At 31.2% G+C, this 23,052-nt stretch overlaps 1 protein-coding gene across 1 annotated transcript in view; it reads right to left on the bottom strand.

The window, feature by feature from the left end:
• The window catches only part of LOC130441612 (potassium channel subfamily T member 2), a 138,051-nt gene that overhangs the window by 81,531 nt on the left and 33,468 nt on the right, over positions 1-23,052 (bottom strand). The window contains exon 3 of the mRNA XM_056775366.1: positions 12,407-12,631. Coding sequence (XP_056631344.1) covers positions 12,407-12,630 — 224 coding nt within the window. The 5' untranslated portion in view covers position 12,631. The remainder of the gene's footprint in view (positions 1-12,406; positions 12,632-23,052) is intronic.

Below are 23,052 nucleotides of genomic sequence, written 5' to 3'. Positions count from 1 at the left end.
ACACACTGGTTTTGGTGCTCTTGGATAAAATTGAATGCTTTTTCTTCTTCTTTGTCAGTCACTCTAACGTCAAGCAATTTGTGGAAAACAACATACAGCACAAGAACAAGAAAACAAAAAAAAAGTTGTAATTTTTCTTGATCACTAATTAGACATTTTGAAAAACAAATTTTCAAATTGAAAAAATGCTCTTACAAGACAAAAAAATCGAACTGGAAGATAGTTTGTGAGAACTGAAAGTAAAACAAAGTGAGTGCAAGGGAAAACTGATTAAACGAACTGAGTTGTAGAGACAGAAACTTACCGGTAGAGGAGTGGGTAGATCGTGGGGATGGATCTCATAATATCGGCAAAATTGAACATGATACTGACTTGTTCAAGATAAAATACTTTTCACTTGTTCGAGTACTGTCACTGTCCATGAGTGTATTTTTATGTGATTGAATCTTTTTGCAATATAAGAGATTACATATATTCCACAACAATCACCAAAACTTATAGAAATTGTTCTTTAGTAATTTCATTGAGATATGCGAAGTATAAAAGAAGTGGTTATTGTAAACAAATCAGTATGACCGCTGTCTTCATTCGTATCGGGGTGTTTTTATATGTCACTCAATAAATTGGAGAGCAATGACATATTCAGGAAGCAAAAAATGTGTGTCTGGACCATTAGTTTAAATGCGATTGGAAGTAACTCAAAAGCCCGAACTGCTTGGAAAAGATGAAGGTTTTTTGCCTCAACATCTCAGAACGAATCTCCAATCTAAGCAACGGAAGATCACATATTTATAGTTCCTGGGGGTCTAGCTATCAAATAACATTACTACCTTCACGTTCTTACAAAACTAACTGCGAAATGACAAGACATTGAACTATCTCGTTTCAAATTGTGCGTATCGTCTATCAAGTGTTCAGAGCCAAGTTCAACATCTTAGTGAGAGGGTGGATCTAGCCCCGTGCAATTTAGAGCTTGTTGAAACTTCAATAGTTCCTCAAACAATAGAAAGTCCACATGTAGCGATCTAAGTATAGATGAAAGGGTATATATTGAAGGCTACATTATTTAGAAATGTAATAAATATTTTAAGTTTTCTCTGTTAATAAAAATATATAATGCTGAACGTAATTAATATAAAAGGAACAACTGACCTAATATTTCAAACTATAATATTGACAAAACAACCAATAAGGAGAAACTTAACGCTTTTTTTTTTCATGTGTTGGTAAACATGGCAATATGAAATTGAGTGACGTTAAATTATAATTTCCTACTCCTAGTAAGTAACGTTAAGATCGTAATACAGATTCAAAGTGTCGATTTATTAATGAATTACGCGTAGTTTGAAAGTAATTACCAAGTTTAAGTGGAGAACTTTCTTTTCCGTCCCTGGTTTTTGTTTGCAAAATATTAAATACGCTCATAATGAGGCAAAAATTCGAAACAAAGACGTTATCTTTACAAAACACTATTTATTTAATGAGTAGAATAGAATAAAATATTTCTTTATGAATATAATTAAATAGAGAAAAAACTGAATGCAATGAAAACTTACTTCTCCTCCTATTTCATCATCTAGTTTTTTAGATTAGTTGAAAAACAATAAAGAAGTTATTTTCAGGTTGTTTTTAGGAGAAGTTATAATTCTTTGTTGAAAACCTTTGTAGTTGATTAATTATATTTTTATAAAGTTTATTGAAGGAGAATAAAAAGTTTATTTTAAACATTGTTCATATTAAAAATACTTTGCATCATCTCAGATAACAAAAATTTATCAAGGACTGATTTCAATTTTGCTGACAATGTGACATAGAAACGTTTTTATATACATAATTATAATATAAATTGTTTATATCCTCATAATAATAGAAAAAAGCTCCCTAAAAATATTTTTTTCTTAAATACTAGATATATAACTTCTTTTTTTTTTAAGGATTTCCTACGAGCAGACCTGCGATACAGTTTTTTTTGTGTCTTCTCTTCTGCTCAAAAGGTAGGCTATAAATTTTTCATTTTTGAAATTGCTGTGCAAAAAGAGATTGTATTCAATTTTCTGAAAAATAATATAGTCATCTCGACGCTGGGATTCCTGAAACTCATAACACCGTGTATGTTAACTATTTCTTGTCAAGTATTATTCGTGGTTCATTCATGTAGGCTCAAATTTTAAGAAAACGTCGGGAGATAAGTCTGGACTGCGAGAAGGAATGATTTATCTTATATGTGCGAGATCAATTTGTTTGGGAACAATTTATGTCACCATTTAACCATAAAAATTATTGTTTGTGTTAAATCGACAAAATTTTCAAGAAGCGAAGAATACGTGACAGTAACTTCGACCCATCTTACGGTGCAATACCCACCCTAGACCGGTTATAAAAGTGCAAAAGCTTACCCTGTATATCTAGTAAAAAATCCAGGTGGTAACATATCATTCGCAGAAAATATTCAATGAACACCAAAAATTCTGCTTAAGCAAGATGCAGAAATATCAACAGCATTCATTTCAAATAAATCTATATTTTTCATTGATTATTTTCAGTTCATCATTTTTCGTAGCTCAATATTTGAATTTATCTTTGTTTTTTCTCACCACGATCCCTAAATCTGATAAATGCCATCATTTCGGACTTTGCAGTAATATCTATAAATTGTAGATTTCTTCAACTTCTTCTGGAACTAATTAATTGACGGGCAATAACGAGGCTGACTCGCTCGTCATATTCTTTTTCTTCTCATGCCGTCTTTTTATTGAAGGTTGACGACCACGTTTTTAAATGCGTCTCTGTCCCTCGTAACATGAAACAATTCTCCGAAGCTACTCTGCCGTGCATTATGTTCTGTAGGTATTAGTCGTTGCTTAAGATGTGTCCTCATCATATTGGGAACAAAATTATGGCTTCACATCTTTCAGTAGACTTCTCGTAGAGCAAAGACTTGATGTGAGACAGGCTAAGGCACACATCTACCTATCTCACCAAACAACTGCTCCATTTAAAAAGGCGCGACATTCGACTGGCTCAAGTGCAAGTGCCTGATTAGTTGCTCAAAGGACATCGGCCTTTGGTAGTTTTGATGAGAAAATGACAGGCCTATCAAAATGTGCAATGATTTCTGACCGTCTTCATCCCAACTATGAACGGTACTTCAGTTTCTGATACAGCAGCTAGAGATTTCGACGTAAATTTTGCTGGATTCTCATCTCTTTTCTCACCACGAAGATTTAATACACGCAATCATTTATTGCTTTTAAACAATATTTTTTATACATTATGAAGTATACAATCATTCCAATGCTTTTTTGGAACTCTGTGTGTTGTTAACTGATTCCTTTTTTTTCTGGACATTTGTGATATAACTGGTGAATTCCTTCAATGAAACAGTCAGACGTCAATAGACGTTATAAAGATTTTATAACTGTTAAAAAAAGAGTTTTATGTTTATGTAGTGAATATCCGGCTTTTACAGTGGTGACATTTATTACTCTTCATTGTTCCATATACATTTATATGTCTTTCATTCATAAACATGTGTAATTCCTCATACATTTTTTATTCTTATTGGTTGGATAATTGTGGATCGATGCAGATGATCTGCAATATTTCAACAGAAATAAGTGGTGGGACTATTTATTTTGAACAATACAGCTGACATTTTCTGTTGATTTCCATTTAGACGTAATCAACGTAAAGTAATTATTACATTTTGTTCATTTTTATTGAATTCAAATGGAAAAACTTGCTCGAATGAACGTTTCCACTTTATGCGGTGAAACAGTCAATCGATAAGAGCCAAATTGAATGATTGTATTCCATGAAAAGCAAATAAAAGCTTTTCCTTTTTACCTCAAAACAAGCGTTTCTCTTGAAAGGCTCATAAAACAAAATTTATAATAAAAGTTGTGCAGACTTCAAATTTTAGTGTTGAGCTTTCAGAACCTTACAGAACCTAACCAGTTTATGTCGTGCATGTATCCAACTCACATTAAACGAGTATACGATTCGCATCGTACAAGATTTGTAATGAAGTTTAACGTGAAGTGTTGGTTACTTCTCATTTCATTGCTAAATAAATTACCCTTAAAAATATTACCCAATAATATTTGTACAGGACGTTATTTAAAACTTTGCCTCTCTACGCGAACTACAATAACCAAGACCCAAAAAATGTTCTTTATAAAGAAAAGGAAGATATCAGAAGACTCCCGGGAAAAAAACACACAGATGTCAAATGTCATGTCAAATTCATATGAAGTTTATGAAGTACCAACTTTCAAAAAACTATGTGCACAATTTTATGACATTTCAATTAGCCAGAAAAAGTGAAGCTACTTTTATTATTTTCAAAGTTAATTTATCATTGCTTCTTGATGTCCTCAAGATCGAATATCTGGGAAGGCTAAGAATGACGTTTGGGAAATATACTACAAGAAAACCATGAGAACGACTGGGAGATTCTGTTGAAAGCGTGAGGATATACTTCCATAACCACCCGAAAAATGTCTGAAGTCCAGAACAACATTTGTGGTAAGCTGTATACGTCCATAAATACATCACAATCCAATCCAGATCTATCAAGAAGATTCAAAAGATCATAGACTAGACTACCAGGAAATCATTCGAAGAAATGAGGATTAGCTATTGATAGCAGTTGTCTGTAGCAAAATAGTCCGGCAACCATGAATTTTTTTCGAAACATTGATACCATTAAACTTGTGGAGCTTTTCCTTCGCCTCTAAAAGTACCACTCAACTACCATTATGTATGTTAGAATTATACAACCCTCTAGATAGATATAAATCCGTTGATTAAACAACTGTTAATTGAAGAACAGAAATCGGGTAGACGTAGATATAGCTGCAGACTATACCTTGGAACTACTACCCCAGGCATACATGGCTAGGCACGCCTAGCAGTAGACAATAAGAATAAAAAGAAGCAAAGAATATAGAAGTAGAGTACAAGACAATATCATGAAGAGAATAGTTGCACCAAACCTATATAAGTAGAAAGAAAAGCAATCAGCAAAGAAGACCGAAGACTCTAGCAGATGAAATTTGGGAGTTTTGTAGATTGTGTCTAAGGTAGAGCTCAAGAAAGTAATGGAATGGAGTATATTCGTTATAGATTCTACAAAAACAAAACCGAGTACAAAATGAAGTACCCACACCGATTGAATCAGTTTTAACAAACCATGTATAATTAAGAATATGATAGATTTTAATCAATGTTAATTCATTGGATTAACTTAGTTTTAAATTAGTTCTAAAAAACAAAAAATATTACTTTAAGAAAGTTAATTATGTTGTATATAATTATTTATTTTCGAAAACTGTGACAAAATACTAAACCAACTTAAATTTATCGATCGCAAACTACCTTGATAAGAGAGAAATTTATATTCTATCGGAGAATCTGTCAATCAATAATCAGAACGGCATCGTAAAAGTTCAGCTTCTGGTTTCTAGGTGGCACATTAGTATAAGCAGGTTCGTTCGAAATAATTCCTGGTATTGGCGTAGAGAAAATTTGATTCAAACTAGTTTTCTCATTTATCAAAACGCTTTCAGCTCCCTAAAAAAAGGATCGTATGATCCGAATAATAGAAACATTTCGTGAAATTTCTCGACCTTTATCTATTTAATAATGTGTAAAAATGCTTTCGGAATTTGATTAAATATTTAAATCTTAAATATCTCAAAACAAACTTTTGTTCTTCCAAGGTCTGTAAACAGAGATTGATTGACTTAATTAAGTTTGGAAATAAAATTGAAAGAATAGTTTTTAATTAGAAATAGTTCGATCTAAAAGCATGCATTATAATCTAAGAAATTAAAATAAAATCTACGGTTATATCGATGGAATGCCGAAAAAATATGGAACTAAAACATTCGTTTCCAATTTCTTCAAATACGAAGGCGATTTAGTAAGAATAGTTTTTTATTTACTTTATTAGATAATCTCCTTCAACTTTTTACACTTATTTTTAAAATTCTTTTTCACTTGTCTTAAATCACTTAACACCAAGACATTTTTTATAATTTAGGAACATAAAGTAATCAAAGGGAGCTATATAAGGTGAATGTGGTGGCTGGAGTAATATATATAATGAATAAAGGACGAATGGACAGCATAATATCAGCCAGATCACACCTTTGGATTCAAGACTTTGACTCTGACCTTTCCTATAATCACGGAATAATTCAATTTTTTTGACTGTTTATATTTCTGTTGTACAAAGGTGCAATCAAATTTCATAATAAAAGCACAAAGGATAACGTTGGATGATACCCAAATATATTTTTTTAATTTTGAGTGATACCGAGCTTTTCATAAGGAAGATCTTGACTTATTAAAATAAATAACAGTTGCTGACGTTTAATATTTACGTAACTTTTACTCGGTTTTTGTAGTTAAAGTCATATTAATCGAAATTCTTTTTTGTTACATTTACTTAACAATAAAAACAATTCCCTCTTTATGAGTATCTGGTTCATGTGAAATTTTGACAGATGACATCATATAGCAACTCTAAAATGTTACTTAATCCTTGAACCGTCTTCGTAGTGTGATCGCGTTAAAGAATGTTCTCACAAATACTTGAAATGATAATAAAATAATTGATAAATCTGCTTTGGAGGTCATTTCTAATGACGTTTAGAATCATTTATCATATTAGTCACTTTTTATTTTAAAACGGCTCCTCCTGTATAGTGTCGATGAGAATTACTAGTTATTCTATTCGGAATTTAATTAATTAGAATATAAATAATAGCATTTTGTGACTTTTCCAAGTGATCAATTTATACTCATAAAAATGAGAAATTTCGTTGTCTAAAGAAAACGATGTATTTTTTTGCTTCCTTGGTTCTTTTTGAAAATCTTTGGTTAGGTGATAAAGAATGATAATGAGAATGTTTTTGTTCATATTACGTTGATAACTGATAAAAAATATAACTATTTTTAACTGGAACAGGTAAAATCGACAATTTTCTATACATTTAATTTTATTTAGTTGTTTTCATGTAGATTGAAAATATATATATATATATATATATATATATATATATATATATATATATATATATATATACAGTGCTTTTCAGATAAAAGTATCCACCTTTAATAACTTTTGTAATACTGGTATTTAGAAAAAATCCAAAAGCACATCAATTTATGTTGGAAGGGGCAAGCATTATGGCTTATTTAAACTTACTGGAAAAGCCACCCCCTCACCCCTAGCAGCATACCCTTTATTTTTTTAAATTAATTTTCATATTTTTTATGTAAAATTTGGATACTCCTCTTTGAGCTGATTTCAAAAATGTATAATACTTGTAGGTTAAAGTGGTTAGTTTATGAGATAAACAATTTTTCTTTTAAGAGCACAAATTTTACTTATTATTTACTTTCACCTTATTTGCCTGTACTAAAATGGGTTGTACAACAGTTCAAACTCTTTAATCTTTTTAACTGTGCTATTTATTCTACTTAAAAAATCCAAACAACAAAAAACTCTACTTTTTATTAAAGTTTGACATTGTCAACTAGAATTTGTAGTCACTATTGATAGTGTATTTTGATACATTATTTATTTTGTTTCTCTGAAATGGTTTACTCTTTGCAAGAAAGAATTGAAATTGTAGGTTTATACTACCAAAATAATAATTGTGCAAGAGCTGCTGCTAGAATATTTAACGAATTACTCAACAACTCATAAGTATGTAATTCAACTGATGGAGAAATTTACCACAACAGGATCTGTTTGCAATAAAGTGCATAAGCGAGAGGGACTCGTAAATAACGAAGCAATCCAAGTGGCAATTTTAGGGCAAGTCAGCTTAGAGGCTCAACAACCCCAATCGTTGTCAACAATAAGTAGAGTGATCGGTGTTTCATCTTCTACAGTTTTCCGAGTTCTACATAAATTCAAGTACCACCCATACAAAGTTAAGTTGGTGCACGAGTTGAATGAAGATGATTGTAGATATTGGGCTGAAAGTGATCCACATATTATGCGTGAATTCCATACACAACATCCCCAAAAGTTAAACGTTTGGTGTGGTATCCTAGGTGACCACATTGTCGGACCTTTCTTCATCAACGGAAATTTAAATGGTGAATCATATCTTGAGTTACTCAGGGAAGGGGTTGACCCACGTATTACAACAATAATAGAAAATGATGATAACCTTTCCGAGGATTTACTGGTATTTCAACAAGACGGAGCTCCCCCACACTATGCTATGTCTGTCCGACAATATTTAAACGAAACATTCCCCGCTCGTTGGATAGGTAGAAGGGAGCAGATGATGGAGTGGCCACCTAGGTCACCGGATTTAACACCCCTAGACTTCTTTTTATGGGGGTATTTAAAAACAAAAGTTTATGCTACCCAACCAGAATCTCTGGATGATTTACGAGAGAGGATAGAAAATCAATGTCGACAATTAAATCCAACCGTATTAAGCAATGTCAGAGAGGCATTTCAAAATATCTTATACCATTGTATGGAAGTGAATGGTACTCATTTTGAACACTTATTGTAACTTCATAATAAATAGCACAGTTAAAAAGATTAAAGAGTTTGAACTGTTGTACAACCCATTTTAGTACAGGCAAATAAGGTGAAAGTAAATAATAAGTAAAATTTGTGCTCTTAAAAGAAAAATTGTTTATCTCATAAACTAACCACTTTAACCTACAAGTATTATACATTTTTGAAATCAGCTCAAAGAGGAGTATCCAAATTTTACATAAAAAATATGAAAAGTAATTTAAAAAAATAAAGGGGATGCTGCTAGGGGTGAGGGGGTGGCTTTTCCAGTAAGTTCAAATAAGCCATAATGCTTGCCCCTTCCAACATAAATTGACGTGTTTTTGGATTTTTTCTAAATACCAGTATTACAAAAGTTATTAAAGGTGGATACTTTTATCTGAAAAGCACTGTATATATATATATATATATATATATATATATATATATATATATATATATATATATATATACACTTCAATCGATAACTTTTCAACGATCAAATCAACAATGATATTTGAAGGGCCGTTCACATGAACATCAAAGCCCAAAAGCAAAAACAACAACAAGTTTTCATTTTTCTATTCCCGTAACTGTTTTCATACATTTGTCGTAAAAATATTAATTTTGCGATTTTCTAGAGATAAAAAACGAGAGGAAAAAATTAGTATAAAATTACCAAAAACGATGCTTTTTTTTAAAATATGAAGTATGTAACTTCTTTGTACATCAAATAGATTGTTATTGAAAATGAAAAGTGATTGACCACCAAACAATTGTGAAATGTATAAATTTGAATAGGTAGCTAGAAAGGTACTAAATTTGATGCCATTCATTTTTTTAATTCACATTCGCGGTATATACAGAAAAATATTTATTTTCATAGTTTTTGTAACATTTTTCATAATTCCATCGACGTACGCACACATATTTTCAATCAAATGTAAATTAGATAACTTTCTATTCAAATATAGAGTTGGAAAAATAAAGCGAAAATCATGCAAGATTATTTTTTAGTGACTATCAAAGCAAAAATCCAGCTTAACAAATAACATGAGCAATGTTTCTAATTCTGCAAGTTTATCTCGACGTCCTTATTCAAATCTGTTGAGTTCAGTATCAAATAAATCGTCTTTAAAGAGTATAGAATACTAAATTTAGTCCTATTTTTAATAAGCCCCCTCTGGATGGAGATAAGAAAAGTATTTTGTGTATCACTACACAGATTACCTACTCATTGAGAAATTTGACGGTTGTTTCCGCCAGTCCATAATCTAATAGCAAACAAATTCATGTTTCATAATACAACTATCACGTACAGAGAATTATCACGTAGAGATATTATGAATGTCTCATTTCATATACAGTGGTGGATTAACCAGCAGAAACGGGTAGTTACCCTGAAAATTTAGAAACAGAAGTAATCCAAGAATGCATAGACTTTCAATAAAACCAAATGTTTCTTTTTTTACCAAAACTTATCCAAACACTTCGTATTGCTCTGTCTACATTAGTGACAAATTTCTCATGGAGAGAAGCTTTTCTAGTTTGAAAAGAATAAACAAGTTTCCATATGACGATATAGTTAATGATTTCACAAATTCAAAAGCCCACAATTACAATCATGTAGTGCATGCAATACAATTCTTTGTCCCGAAAATAATCAAGGATCTTAAATGAAACCTGAGTTCTCAGATCATAAGTTTATTGAAAAAATGTAATTTAAATAATTGAGAGCTAAAGTCTAAAGGGCAAAAGATGATTAGCCTACTGACGGCGATTCAGTAAATTCGTCATTGCTTATATAGCTCCTGGTGCCAGCTTTACTTCGAGTGTTCGAAGTAAAGTCAAAGCTTAAAAAGTTGAAACAAAAAGATCCAAATCAAATAAAAAGTAGAATTACTGATCTATATTCACATTTTTGATCCGATAATCACTTTCATGTTAAAAAAATGCAAAAAAATAGTATTTATCAAAATAAACAGTATCATGGAGTAGAACCGATTAAGAAAAAATAACAGAATTAGAACTAGAAAAAAGGGAAAACGTGGGAGAGTGGTTAGCTTCTAACGTAAGTTTCCAAATCGTAGAGAATAAAAGGTAACATAACGGCCCTTAGGTTTCTGAGCCAATCCAGATTAAGGTTGTCCGTACTAATCTAATCTAACCTTGATTGACTGGCAATATACAACACATTAAACGTGAAAAAATACGCAAATTAGTACAAGTATCTCAGATATAAGGATGGTAAAAGAAGTAGCTGGAGTAAACTATTTTGTTTAATGAATCATTAACAAACCTAAAATGTGAATCATATATTAACAGATTGATCGCAATAAAAACGGCGCGTTAAAGAAAAAAACAACTAAATTCCTAAGGCCTCTTTTATACAGCGTTTCTTGTCGCGTGCCGCTTTCAAATTTGATCAGTTTTACTGTGGACCACACAACGGCAGTGATTAAAAATGGATCCTTCTGTTTTTACGTATTTGATATATATAAATTTCATTGGAAAAAGACTCCAGAGACGTTGGATTGTGCATCCAATTAATAGTGCAAGACTTCTCAGAGGCATATATCGATGGTTTACTAACGTAACCTCGTAACTCGATTTTTAACGATTTTGGGATTTAAACGGAAAATTAATTGGTATTTTTTTTATTTAAAAAAATACAATATGGCGCATAAGCAAGTTCCCTCTCAGCAGTGTGATTTAGTTAATATTACAGTTGAGAGGACTAAAATATAATCAAGATAAAATAATGTTTAAGTTATCCTTACATACAAATGGGAGAATCTTCCACAACGTTTGAACAAGAAAATTTCTGACTACTGAAAAGAAGGATTTATATTCCAAAGAAATCCCATTATATAAGCAAAAATACATGGACTTATTATTTCTAAAACTATTAATACCTAAGGACTATCACTCTTTTTAAGAAAATTTAAAATACGTGAATAATCAAAATTAAAAATGATATTTTTTAAAATTGTTTAAAAAAATTTTCAATATCCTTATAAAACGTTTTTTGTCAATCCTGAAAAGTAGTAGTTTTTGAGATACGAGGATGCGTTAGAAAACCATCGATATTATGCACTTCATGCAGAATTAAGACTCGTCAGGGAGAAATTCTTCAATTATTACCGTATATTGACAGGCACATTTGATGAGTCATGTGAAAAGTTAAAAAGCACTTTTATTACAAATGTGGAGTTGATACGGGGATATTCGTTTGAACCAGGGGATTACAGATTACATCTACCGAGTGGTAATTACAACAGCAAGTCTTTTAGTTCCAAGAATTTCTTTTTCAGTTTTTTTACTGAATTCGGGAATAATGATTTCGTTAATTTCCTTCCATGTATCTCTTTTCAATTGCTTATCTTTGTAATCTTCTGATGATAAATCCCACAAACATATTCAACGTCCAGATTTTACATGATACTTCTTTACACATCAACACAACTCTGCAAACTGACTGTTCAAAATGACAATGACAAACTATAATAAACGCGCTGCATAAAAGCACCAATTGAAATCAATGCACTTTTGAAACGCCTGTCGCGACGCGTTTTGTAATTACGTAAAAGGACACATTTAACAACGTACTTTTAGAAAACGTCGCGTTTCTTGTCGCCCCGCGACCAACGACGAAAAACGCGTGCATAAAATATATATTACCGAATATAGATAAAAGCATAACTTCGATTTCTTTATAAGTTATTAACGATCAAAGTAGTTTTTTCTTTATATTATTATTTTATTGAAGTTTTGATATTATTGATACTATTTATTCTGATTTATACAGTATTAGCAATACAAACAACACAAGGGAACATATACCAACTCGTATTTACATAGATGAAGCACCTGGGAATCTGCAAGGCTACTTCATCCAAACTATCGCTCGGAGTCAATGGCGTTCTTTCGAATAATCGACTGGGAGCTAGAGTCAATGCAGAGTTGCCAGTGTAACGATGACTTCGACGATTGGTAGTGCGACGTTGTTTCTGTTTCTGTTGGTGTAATTTTTTCTTTTTGTCCTCTTCGGCGGCCCTGCGCAGATTGTGCAGCCGGAAGAAGTACATAGACATTCTAAAGAATGGAATTTGTTGATATTTTGATATATTAGTACGATCTAAAATACAAAAATAGCAACTAAATTAATTGTAATTAATTTAAACCTTTTATGTTTATTGTGAGAATCTAAAAATATCGAGTGTTTACTCACAACATGGACATATTTCAGTAATTTTGCTCATAAACCTACAAAAAAATTAGTGATAACTCAGCATTTGCTTGACTATTTCGGAAAACTTTTAAAAATTGAGCGGATAGTTCTTTATTGTGGAATTCTGGTTCTCTTGAATCTTTTTATCAACTTTAGTTATAAATTCTCCAGTCGTAATGTTCGTTCACTTTTTCTTCTATTTATTGTAAGCATTGTTTAAGCATTCCAGGCGATGAAAGAACGGGCGGCATGGACATTTTTCTGTTTTAATAACCGGAAACATGGCGTATCTATTATAATAAAAAGTGAATTTAACATGAGCAAAACTGAAATTCAATGTTAACGATACTCTCAATAGGATAATATACAGTATGTTTCTGAGGAGACCGGCCATAGGATTTCCCATGTTACCATTTAAACTCGGATCAGCCTTTCTGAATTTTATTGTTGATACATTAAACAACAATTTTTTTGTTCATAATTTTCCATCTTCTTAATACTATTTTATTAAACGCCATGAAATTGCATTTATTTTGGTTTTTGAATGAATAAAATCGAACAACTTTAACAAATGACAGGTCTGATTAATAGTTTGAAACTGTTTTTTTTTTAGTAAAAGTAAGTAAAAAATCGTTCGCGGGCACCTAGCGTCCTAAAAAATATTTTTTATTTAAAGTGTGAAACACCTTCTGGTCCTCTTAACCAAAAATTATGTTTAAAATTGTTAGTGAAAAGCTTTGATTTGAAAAGTTTAATAAAAATTTTTTCATAAAATACTAGATATTAGTAAATTTGTTCATTTACAATCCCTTAAAATGAAAAATACCACTTATCTCTATGATCGAATATTAAAATAAATTGTTGTTATAAAATAAGAAAGTTCCAACTAGATAAAGCAAAAGAACATAAAACATTAACAAAATGAAAATTCAGTCAAGTAGCGTCAAACAGTTTCAAGCTATTATCTAATCAGTCCTCTCATTTGTTAAAGTTGTTCGATCTTTTTCATTCGAAAACCAAAATAAATGTAATTTCATATCGTTTGATAAAATAGCATTATGAAAAAAAATTGTTATTTAATGTATCAACAATAAAATTCAGATAGAAAAACTGGCGACCTGAAGTTAACATGGAGTTTAAATGGTAACATGGGAAATCCTATGGCAGGTTTCCTCAGAAACATACGGTATATATACAAAAGAAACAGGATAACACGAGAGGTACTTGACTATATTTGATAGAGTAACTTTGTACAATTGCCAAAAATCATTTTTATCTTTTATTTATGTTTAGTAAAATTTATTCTGCTATTTTTGTATCTCATTATTGTCAAACAACATAAATCAAGCTCAGATATGCTTAAGCATGCTTGTAAAAAAATTCAATAAAAATCGTGCAAAATAAACGTGCATAACTTTTGCCGGTGTACAATATCTCATCTTCGAATCAAAAATATGGATAAAATGAAAGAAAAAACTAGGATTGATAACTAAAATACGGACGAAAACATAATCAGTTTGTCGTAAAGATAATAGCACTTTATCGTGAAATTTCACTGTTTAAAATTTTATTTAATATTTGAATTCATTATTTATATATAAAGATTGTAGGATATTTCCAACTTCCACGTTCTCCGAAAATAATGACCAGCTATCAAGCTGTGGATCACTCACAAACAAACAACGAATGAAGCAAAGTCAAGAAGACAATGTTAAAATCAGGCTTGAAAATATCTTTGGCAAGGATTGCTGGAAATTAAGTTATATATCCAATATTCTTAGAAAAATTCGATATTTGGAATTCTGTCATAAAGAAGCAGCTCCACAAACAAATAATTTGTTTCCTAATTATGCGTTTCCTCATTCCACTAATCGTATTAGTATATAGATGTTGTATTTAGATAAATATACATGCATGCACCGTGATTTTTGGAACTTCCTTTTATTGGGGTATATGGAAAGTGAAATGTAAAAAAGCTGAAAGCACGAATGAAAAATCATTGCATATCATTGTTGAAATCCCAATTCTCTCGCATTGGGCATTTACTTGATTCAAATAATTGAATACCATCATTTGATTATCCGTTTTTTATAGTTTGGTCAATTTTTATTATCTTTTTTGGCAGTTATCCCTAACTTTAAACAACCTACAATATTACTCCAAATAAAAAATCCCGATTAGTAATAATAAAGAATATACACAAACTCTGTGTATATTCTGAGAGAATTACGTTTTCCAACACAGAATGCTCTTAAATATTTTCCACGGGAATTCTGGAATTACTTTCGATGATATTTGTTCTGCACGCCAATTTTAACAGCACCAACATCCAATCAAACTTTAGAAAAGTCTACAATGGTGGATCGTCACTATTTAGGTCAATATTCTCTCCAATCAATATATTTGCTATTTGTGCAAATTGTCCCACGATGATAAATTTTCTAATGATGCTTGTTTTGCTACCACTTTCATATTTAATCAAATTTAATACAAGATTGCCGACGAAACTGATTCAAAAGTGAACTTTCAAGCCAATCAAACATTCTAAATTGTTCAACTTTTTGAACAGCTACAAAAGTAATACATTCTGGGTTATTGGTAATTCAAAGTTAGTCTCAAACAACATTTATCTCACATGCACAGAACTTAGAACTAGAAATGGCGAGGAACGAGCGTGAGTTTATAGGCGCGTGCAAATGAAGCCTGTATGCGGTGGTATTAATATAATCGACAAACCAATTCTATTGAAGACATATCCGCAATTAAGTAAAAATATAAAATCGTAATTTTCATTTAATACAATCATTTCATCAATTGATGCTTTATATTCAATACATTAAAAAAATAAAACTTGTCAAATTTCATTGTGATTAAAAAGTATAATTTTATTTGCTACTTTTTTGAGATACGGCAACACTGATGTGAATACGTCAAAGCTAACATTACCATTATAAAGTATAACATTTTTAATGATGAGCATACTCAGAGCGTGATGTAATACGATTTCTATTTGAGTTGTTTGCAGATACTTGAAACACTCATCTTGATGAAAAAATGGAATTTTCGTTCGATGATTTTCCATGACTTCCGACGTCGATTAAATCAACAGCAATGTGCCGATCAACTCACTTTGATTTTTGGTTATGAAGCACCATCTCGAGGCATCGTGTTATCCAATATCGGTTGTTATGCCAAAAAACATAGATGATGTGCTTAAACTGATATTGCCAGATAATTCCACTCGCATACATTCAATTTTGCATGAACATTTCGCTGTCAAAAATATTTGTTCTTTTAGATCCAGCAAAAGTTCGCACAAGAAGCTGGAAATGTTACTACCGTTCCATTAGAGCAACGTCAACTGTCAATTCTGAATAGTACGCCAGCATTTGTTTCCTTTGACTTTGCTTATTTGAAACTCAAAAATCAGATTTGGTTCTGTTCTAATCTAAGGCTGGAACAATATTTCAGTATTTAATTCGATAGCAATTTCATTCATTAGATCAGACTTATGTGACCAGTCCAAAAATTGCTGCTCCCTCTTTTTTCTAGCTAATTCCAATCAGATTTTTTTTTCATTAAGCCAGATACCTAAGCAAGTGATTGAGCTTAAACTTAACAATTCAGTCTTTTATATACTGTACATTGGATTTTTTCATGACTTTTTTTTAAATTATGGTTTTAGAAAATGCGATCCTGATCACAAGATTGGTTCCAAATTATTTTTAGAAAGTCTATCAAGTTTGTAAGGTATTTTATCTCGAATTTGCCATAAATATAACGGAAACTATCGATTAGACATTTTACCGTGCATATGTATAATTAACCTTTTTTGATTTTGGTTACAAAATTAGATTTAACTAATATTTCAATATTAAAGATTTATTAAAGCATGAATCTCTTTTCACTCTCTTTTATTTTGGAAATAAAAAGTGTAGCAGAGAGCTCATAAAAGCTTACTAATATATCAAATTTTTAGAAATAATAAACCTTTTTGTTTTCACATACCGATAAAAATCCTTTCATTCGAATCGCCTATATCCGTGAAGATTACGTTACCCAAGTGGAAAATTGAATTATACATGAAAAAGACAAAAAATGAAGGGATATTGGATCGTAATAAAGTTTGCGGTAAAATTCAATTGCAAGTCTCTTTCGACATTGATGATTTTTTTTGTTGAAAAATGTGGATCATATGAAGGGAACAATAAAAAAGATACACACTATCTTCGAGAAACATGAAAACTAAAAAATGAGGTCATATATTGGGTGATACACTATTACAAATATTCTGAATATATCTGGGTGTCCGCCAGCGATTGCTTTCACGTTTGAGACCTATTCATGTCATCACAGTCTCGAAACCTGAAATGTTTCATTTCCATCTGTGTGTCTCTAGGTTTGTGCGTTAAGAGCTGTAGGTACTAGTTGTGTGATTGTCTAAAAAAATATTTGCTAACATAGACCTCGACAAACCTTTGATTCACTAGTAATATACTGGTCGACAGAATGACTCTGGGGGTTCCTCCAGACTATTAAAGAAGTTACAGTTGGAAAACTTTTATATTTTCGTGTGTCACAATTCCGATACAATTTGATTTGAATCCCACAGGAACTCTTCTTTCTCATTGAGATGACTCAAACTCATAACATCCTCATCAGATCACTTATTTTGTTTATTAGCACACATTTTGATGAAAATAACAAAGATAAATATCTCTATGCAGTTTTTCGGTACTGGAAGAAATTTCTAACACGAAATTGTCGCCAAAATTGGAATGTGTATGTTTAATTTTTAAATAGAGCATTCTCAGATATACGAGTACATCAAGACTTTTCCCCGGTCAGCACCATGTTCATCTGCGAGTTAAGTATCGAAACTGTTTTATCTCGATTCGAAATAAACCGAAACAAAGGAATAAATGGAAAGAGCATTCTGTACACTAGGAAAGGCTGCAATAAATTATGCATTAAGTATAAAACAAAGTAGGATCTAATAAAAGAATAAGCAAAGGAAGTATAACAACCTTTTAAAGAAATATAATGATTTTTTTCAAGTTAAAATTATGAAAAATATGAATTTTTCAAAACTCATCATCTTAATTTATGTTCACAAAGGTGTTTTCTATTCCAAGTAAACTCTGATATGCCTTGTACTTTCGGTGATATATCCAACGGACAGCTTGACAAGAAGTTATCAATATAGATGAATGTAAACAACAAAATATTGATCTTATATTGTGTATGAATTCAGTATCAGATATACAAGAAAAATCAATGTCTAAAAATAGAGTAGAATTCAGTCGACTTCCTTTCTACGTATAAGTAAACGATCTCTATCTTATAACATGGATATTTTTGGATATTTTCACTAATATGCTTCAAAGACGACGCGTTGGTCTGATAGTTGAATTCAAGAAGCAAAGAAAGAAACATTTCAGACCTTTTAAGGACATTATTAGAAATACTACAATTAAAATGGATAGAGTTGCTTCCTAATAAGTGACAACTTCACTAACTTCATGTAAGTATGAATTCAACCTTCTACATATTGTTAAGAATTCGCCCACGACAAGGATCGTGAAACCGGTACTGTTCGGTTATAATGGAAGTCTAAAATTTGGACGGTTCATTTTATACCAGCGTCTTTGATATGTTTTTTTCATAAGCAGCGGATAGTTGTTTATATTATTTTTTTAGAACTAATTTCTGACAAGGCTTTTTATTTGTTTATTCGATTGTTTATTTTCTAGAATTCTAGAAATTCTTTTCTGATTATTAATCGAGTTTGTTTACCAAGAATAGTTAGTTTATAATGAATAGATAATGATATAAGTAGTGGATAATTATTATTATATAAGTAAGTCAAATCTAGTATTTGTTTAAATAATTTCAGTAAGGAAAAGATAGTGTTTACAAATTTACCCCACCGTTGAGAAATATTTTAAGTAAATAATTTTTATTATAGATAGAATAAACTAACATTTTTTTTAAATGAAATGAAAGAAGTTTTTAATGTATTGAGTGTGCTTGAATTAGCCTCAAAGTCTTAAATGCAGTTTAATCTGTATTAAAACGTTCTAAAACCATTGATGTATCAATTTTTCATTTTCTTTTGTTGATTTGAAGCTGTTTCAATTTGTCTTTTTTCATTAATTTTGATCGGAATCGAAATAAAATCCTCCGTTTATTAAAAATCATGATATTATGAAAAACTATTCCAATTAATATTTTACGATCTTGTTTGAAATTTTCACGCTGCCGCATTTCGATAATCGCTTTTAACTGGAAAATGATCGTAAAACCGGAAACGTTCGGAGATCGGAGTAAATCCTGACCTTTGTTGGAATATCCGCTTCATTTAATTTACTGAATGGACAGTATAACATGCTCAATTGTAATAAATCTTGATATATAAATGCAATTGGTACATAAAAATAGGTATCCAATATCAATGACGATTGGAGTTGCTTTTCCATAAAGATGAAGATAATTTTGAATTCAAATGTTTTCTTAATATTCATATAAAATAACACCGAAATGAAAAATGATACTGTTGGAATTTGCAGAATACGGGAATCTAAGAGGAAACAACAAAATGAAAATGAGGAAAACTTTAGTCAGATTTAGGGTTTGAAACCGACGAAAACAAATTCCCTGGAATGGACATATACGCTACTTGAACAAACTAAAGTATCAAACTTCACTTCACCAATCACTGAATATTCTATTCCACACTTCATACATTTAAAAATAACTCAATGATTAAATATACGAGAGCCAATTTCCAACTAAAAGGGCAACACTGTTTTTGTCAGGCAAATATAATTTAACTCCCTTCAAAAGCTGCGTTATTTAGTTTGTAGTTGATATCCATTACCAGCAAATTACTCCGAAATTTGAGTAGAAAACTAATTTCGAGTGCTCATTTAGCATTATTTTCTCTCAAACCAGGACCAAACATCAAGTTCAACGATAAAAAAATGATTTATTGAAAGATGCTGAAGGTTTGGGTCAGTCAGTTGATTCAACATATCCGAGATTGAAAAAATTCCCGATACGGCTTTAGCCGAAGAAAAATTGAAAATTCTACAGATTGTGATTCAATGGTTTTCAATATGGAAGTATAAAATGGATACAACTTTAGAGGAAAATTGCTTTTCTTGAATGTGATACAGCGTGTCGTAATTATGGACGTGGATCCACCATACAACCTGAGAAAAAAAATAAAAGTGGACTTTAAAATAGGTTTTTTTATTTGAAAGACTGTATCAAAAACTCACGGATGTATCAACCCGCTCTCGTATACTCACAGAATGTTCAAAAGCTTACAATATGACTTTTTCCTACGCATCTATCTATTTATAATCTATACCAACCTGAAAGACCCATCTCAATTTCATACGAGCAATAACCTCATAAATTTTTGTCGCATGAATTTAGAAATACCTTGTATATCATTATTTAACACACTGTGTATTATTATATAGGTGTTTAACCCCATATTTTTTGTTAAATGTTTCTAAGATTTCCATAATTCGTTTGTTTTAAGCTCTCTGAAAACTATCAAACAATGTTATAGTAATTTCTTGACTTATTTACCTCATCAAAATTTATTTCTATTCCTTTTTTATTATTTACATTGATTTCATGAAAAGAAAACTTTCCTAATACATTCACAGATTGGCATAAAGTTTGTCACTTCGAAAATATAGCACTAAGCGAAACTGGAACTAGTTCCATTTGTGTCAGAATCTCATCAGTGTACTACGCGTTTAAAACAGACAGCAAATAGTCAATTCATTCTCTCTTTCCTTTTCAACGGGGTAAATGTAATCTCGTTTCCCGGAACATCACAAGTTTGCCTCCAGCTCCAGTCTCTTAACTGGAAATAACAAAGAATTTGCAAATTCTCTTAAATAACACAAGCCGCCAAATGGAGAAATTCGATTATACAACTTAATCCAAAAATTTAATTGTAATTAAATTATTATGAAGGCAAGATATTTTGTTGTTAGTCTCTCTTGGAATTTATGCAATAATTTATCTGTATAGGAAGACTCTAGTGTACTTTTATAGATTTTTTAAATCAAAAATTTTATCCACTTTTGACATTGTGAAAATGATATGCAATAATTAGTATTCTGCAGAAATCTACCCTCCAATTTAATGTCGGGAACGTAAAAGATTGTATACAAAGTTCTGTACTCAGTTTTTTATCATGGTAAAGTATTATATATATATATATATATATATATATATATATATATATATATATATATATATACAGTGCTTTTCAGATAAAAGTATCCACCTTTAATAACTTTTGTAATACTGGTATTTAGAAAAAATCCAAAAACACGTCAATTTATGTTGGAAGGTGCAAGCATTATGGCTTATTTAAACTTACTGGAAAAGCCACCCCCTTACCCCTAGCAGCATCCCCTTTATTTTTTTAAATTACTTTTCATATTTTTTATGTAAAATTTGGATACTCCTCTTTGAGCTGATTTCAAAAATGTATAATACTTGTAGGTTAAAGTGGTTAGTTTATGAGATGAACAATTTTTCTTTTAAGAGCACAAATTTTACTTATTATTTACTTTCACCTTATTTGCCTGTACTAAAATGGGTTGTACAACAGTTCAAACTCTTTAATCTTTTTAACTGTGCTATTTATTCTACTTAAAAAATCCAAACAACAAAAAACTCTACTTTTTATTAAAGTTTGACATTGTCAACTAGAATTTGTAGTCACTATTGATAGTGTAATTTGATACATTATTTATTTTGTTTCTCTGAAATGGTTCACTCTTTGCAAGAAAGAATTGAAATTGTAGGTTTATACTACCAAAATAATAATTGTGCAAGAGCTGCTGCTAGAATATTTAACGAATTACATGACGGAAGGCATGCAACTCATAAGTATGTAATTCAACTGATGGAGAAATTTACCACAGCAGGGTCTGTTTGCAATAAAGTGCATAAGCCAGAGGGATTCTTAAATAACGAAGCAATCCAAGTGACAATTTTAGGGCAAGTCAGCTTAGGGGCTCAACAACCCCAATCGTTGTCAACAATAAGTAGAGCGATCGGTGTTTCATCTTCTACAGTTTTCCGAGCTCTACATAAATTCAAGTAACACCCATACAAAGTTAAGTTGGTGCACGGGTTGAATGAAGATGATTTTGATCGTCGTCTAGAGTTTTGCGAATCAATGACGCAAATTATCAATAACAATCCACAATTGTTAAACAATATTTGCTTTTCTGATGAATGCTCATGGTCATTAAATGGCTTAGTAAGTAGGCATAATTGTAGATATTGGGCTGAAAGTGATCCACATATTATGCGTGAATTCCATACACAACATCCCCAAAAGTTAAACGTTTGATGTGGTATCCTAGGTGACCACATTGTCGGACCATTCTTCATCAACGGAAATTTAAATGGTGAATCATATCTTGAGTTACTCAGGGAAGGGGTTGACCCACGTATTACAACAATAATAGAAAATGATGATAACCTTTCCGAAGATTTACTGGTATTTCAACAAGACGGAGCTCCCCCACACTATGCTATGCCTGTCCGACAATTTTTAAACGAAACATTCCCCGCTCGTTGGATAGGTAGAAGGGGGCAGATGATGGAGTGGCCACCTAGGTCACCGGATTTAACACCCCTAGACTTCTTTTTATGGGGGTATTTAAAAACAAAAGTTTATGCTACCCAACCAGAATCTCTGGATGATTTACGAGAGAGGATAGAAAATGAATGTCGACAATTAAATCCAGCCGTATTAAGCAATGTCAGAGAGGCATTTCACAATAGATTATACCATTGTATGGAAGTGAATGGTACTCATTTTGAACACTTATTGTAACTTCATAATCAATAGCACAGTTAAAAAGATTAAAGAGTTTGAACTGTTGTACAACCCATTTTATTAGAGGCAAATAAGGTGAAAGTAAATAATAAGTAAAATTTGTGCTCTTAAAAGAAAAATTGTTCATCTCATAAACTAACCACTTTAACCTACAAGTATTATACATTTTTGAAATCAGCTCAAAGAGGAGTATCCAAATTTTACATAAAAAATATGAAAAGTAATTTAAAAAAATAAAGGGGATGCTGCTAGGGGTGAGGGGGTGGCTTTTCCAGTAAGTTCAAATAAGCCATAATGCTTGCCCCTTCCAACATAAATTGACGTGTTTTCGGATTTTTTCTAAATACCAGTATTACAAAAGTTATTAAAGGTGGATACTTTTATCTGAAAAGCACTGTA

The sequence above is a fragment of the Diorhabda sublineata genome, chromosome 3 (genome assembly GCF_026230105.1).
Source record: "Diorhabda sublineata isolate icDioSubl1.1 chromosome 3, icDioSubl1.1, whole genome shotgun sequence".
NCBI classification, from domain to species: domain Eukaryota; kingdom Metazoa; phylum Arthropoda; class Insecta; order Coleoptera; family Chrysomelidae; genus Diorhabda; species Diorhabda sublineata.
This window is presented reverse-complemented; position numbering and strand designations above follow the sequence as displayed.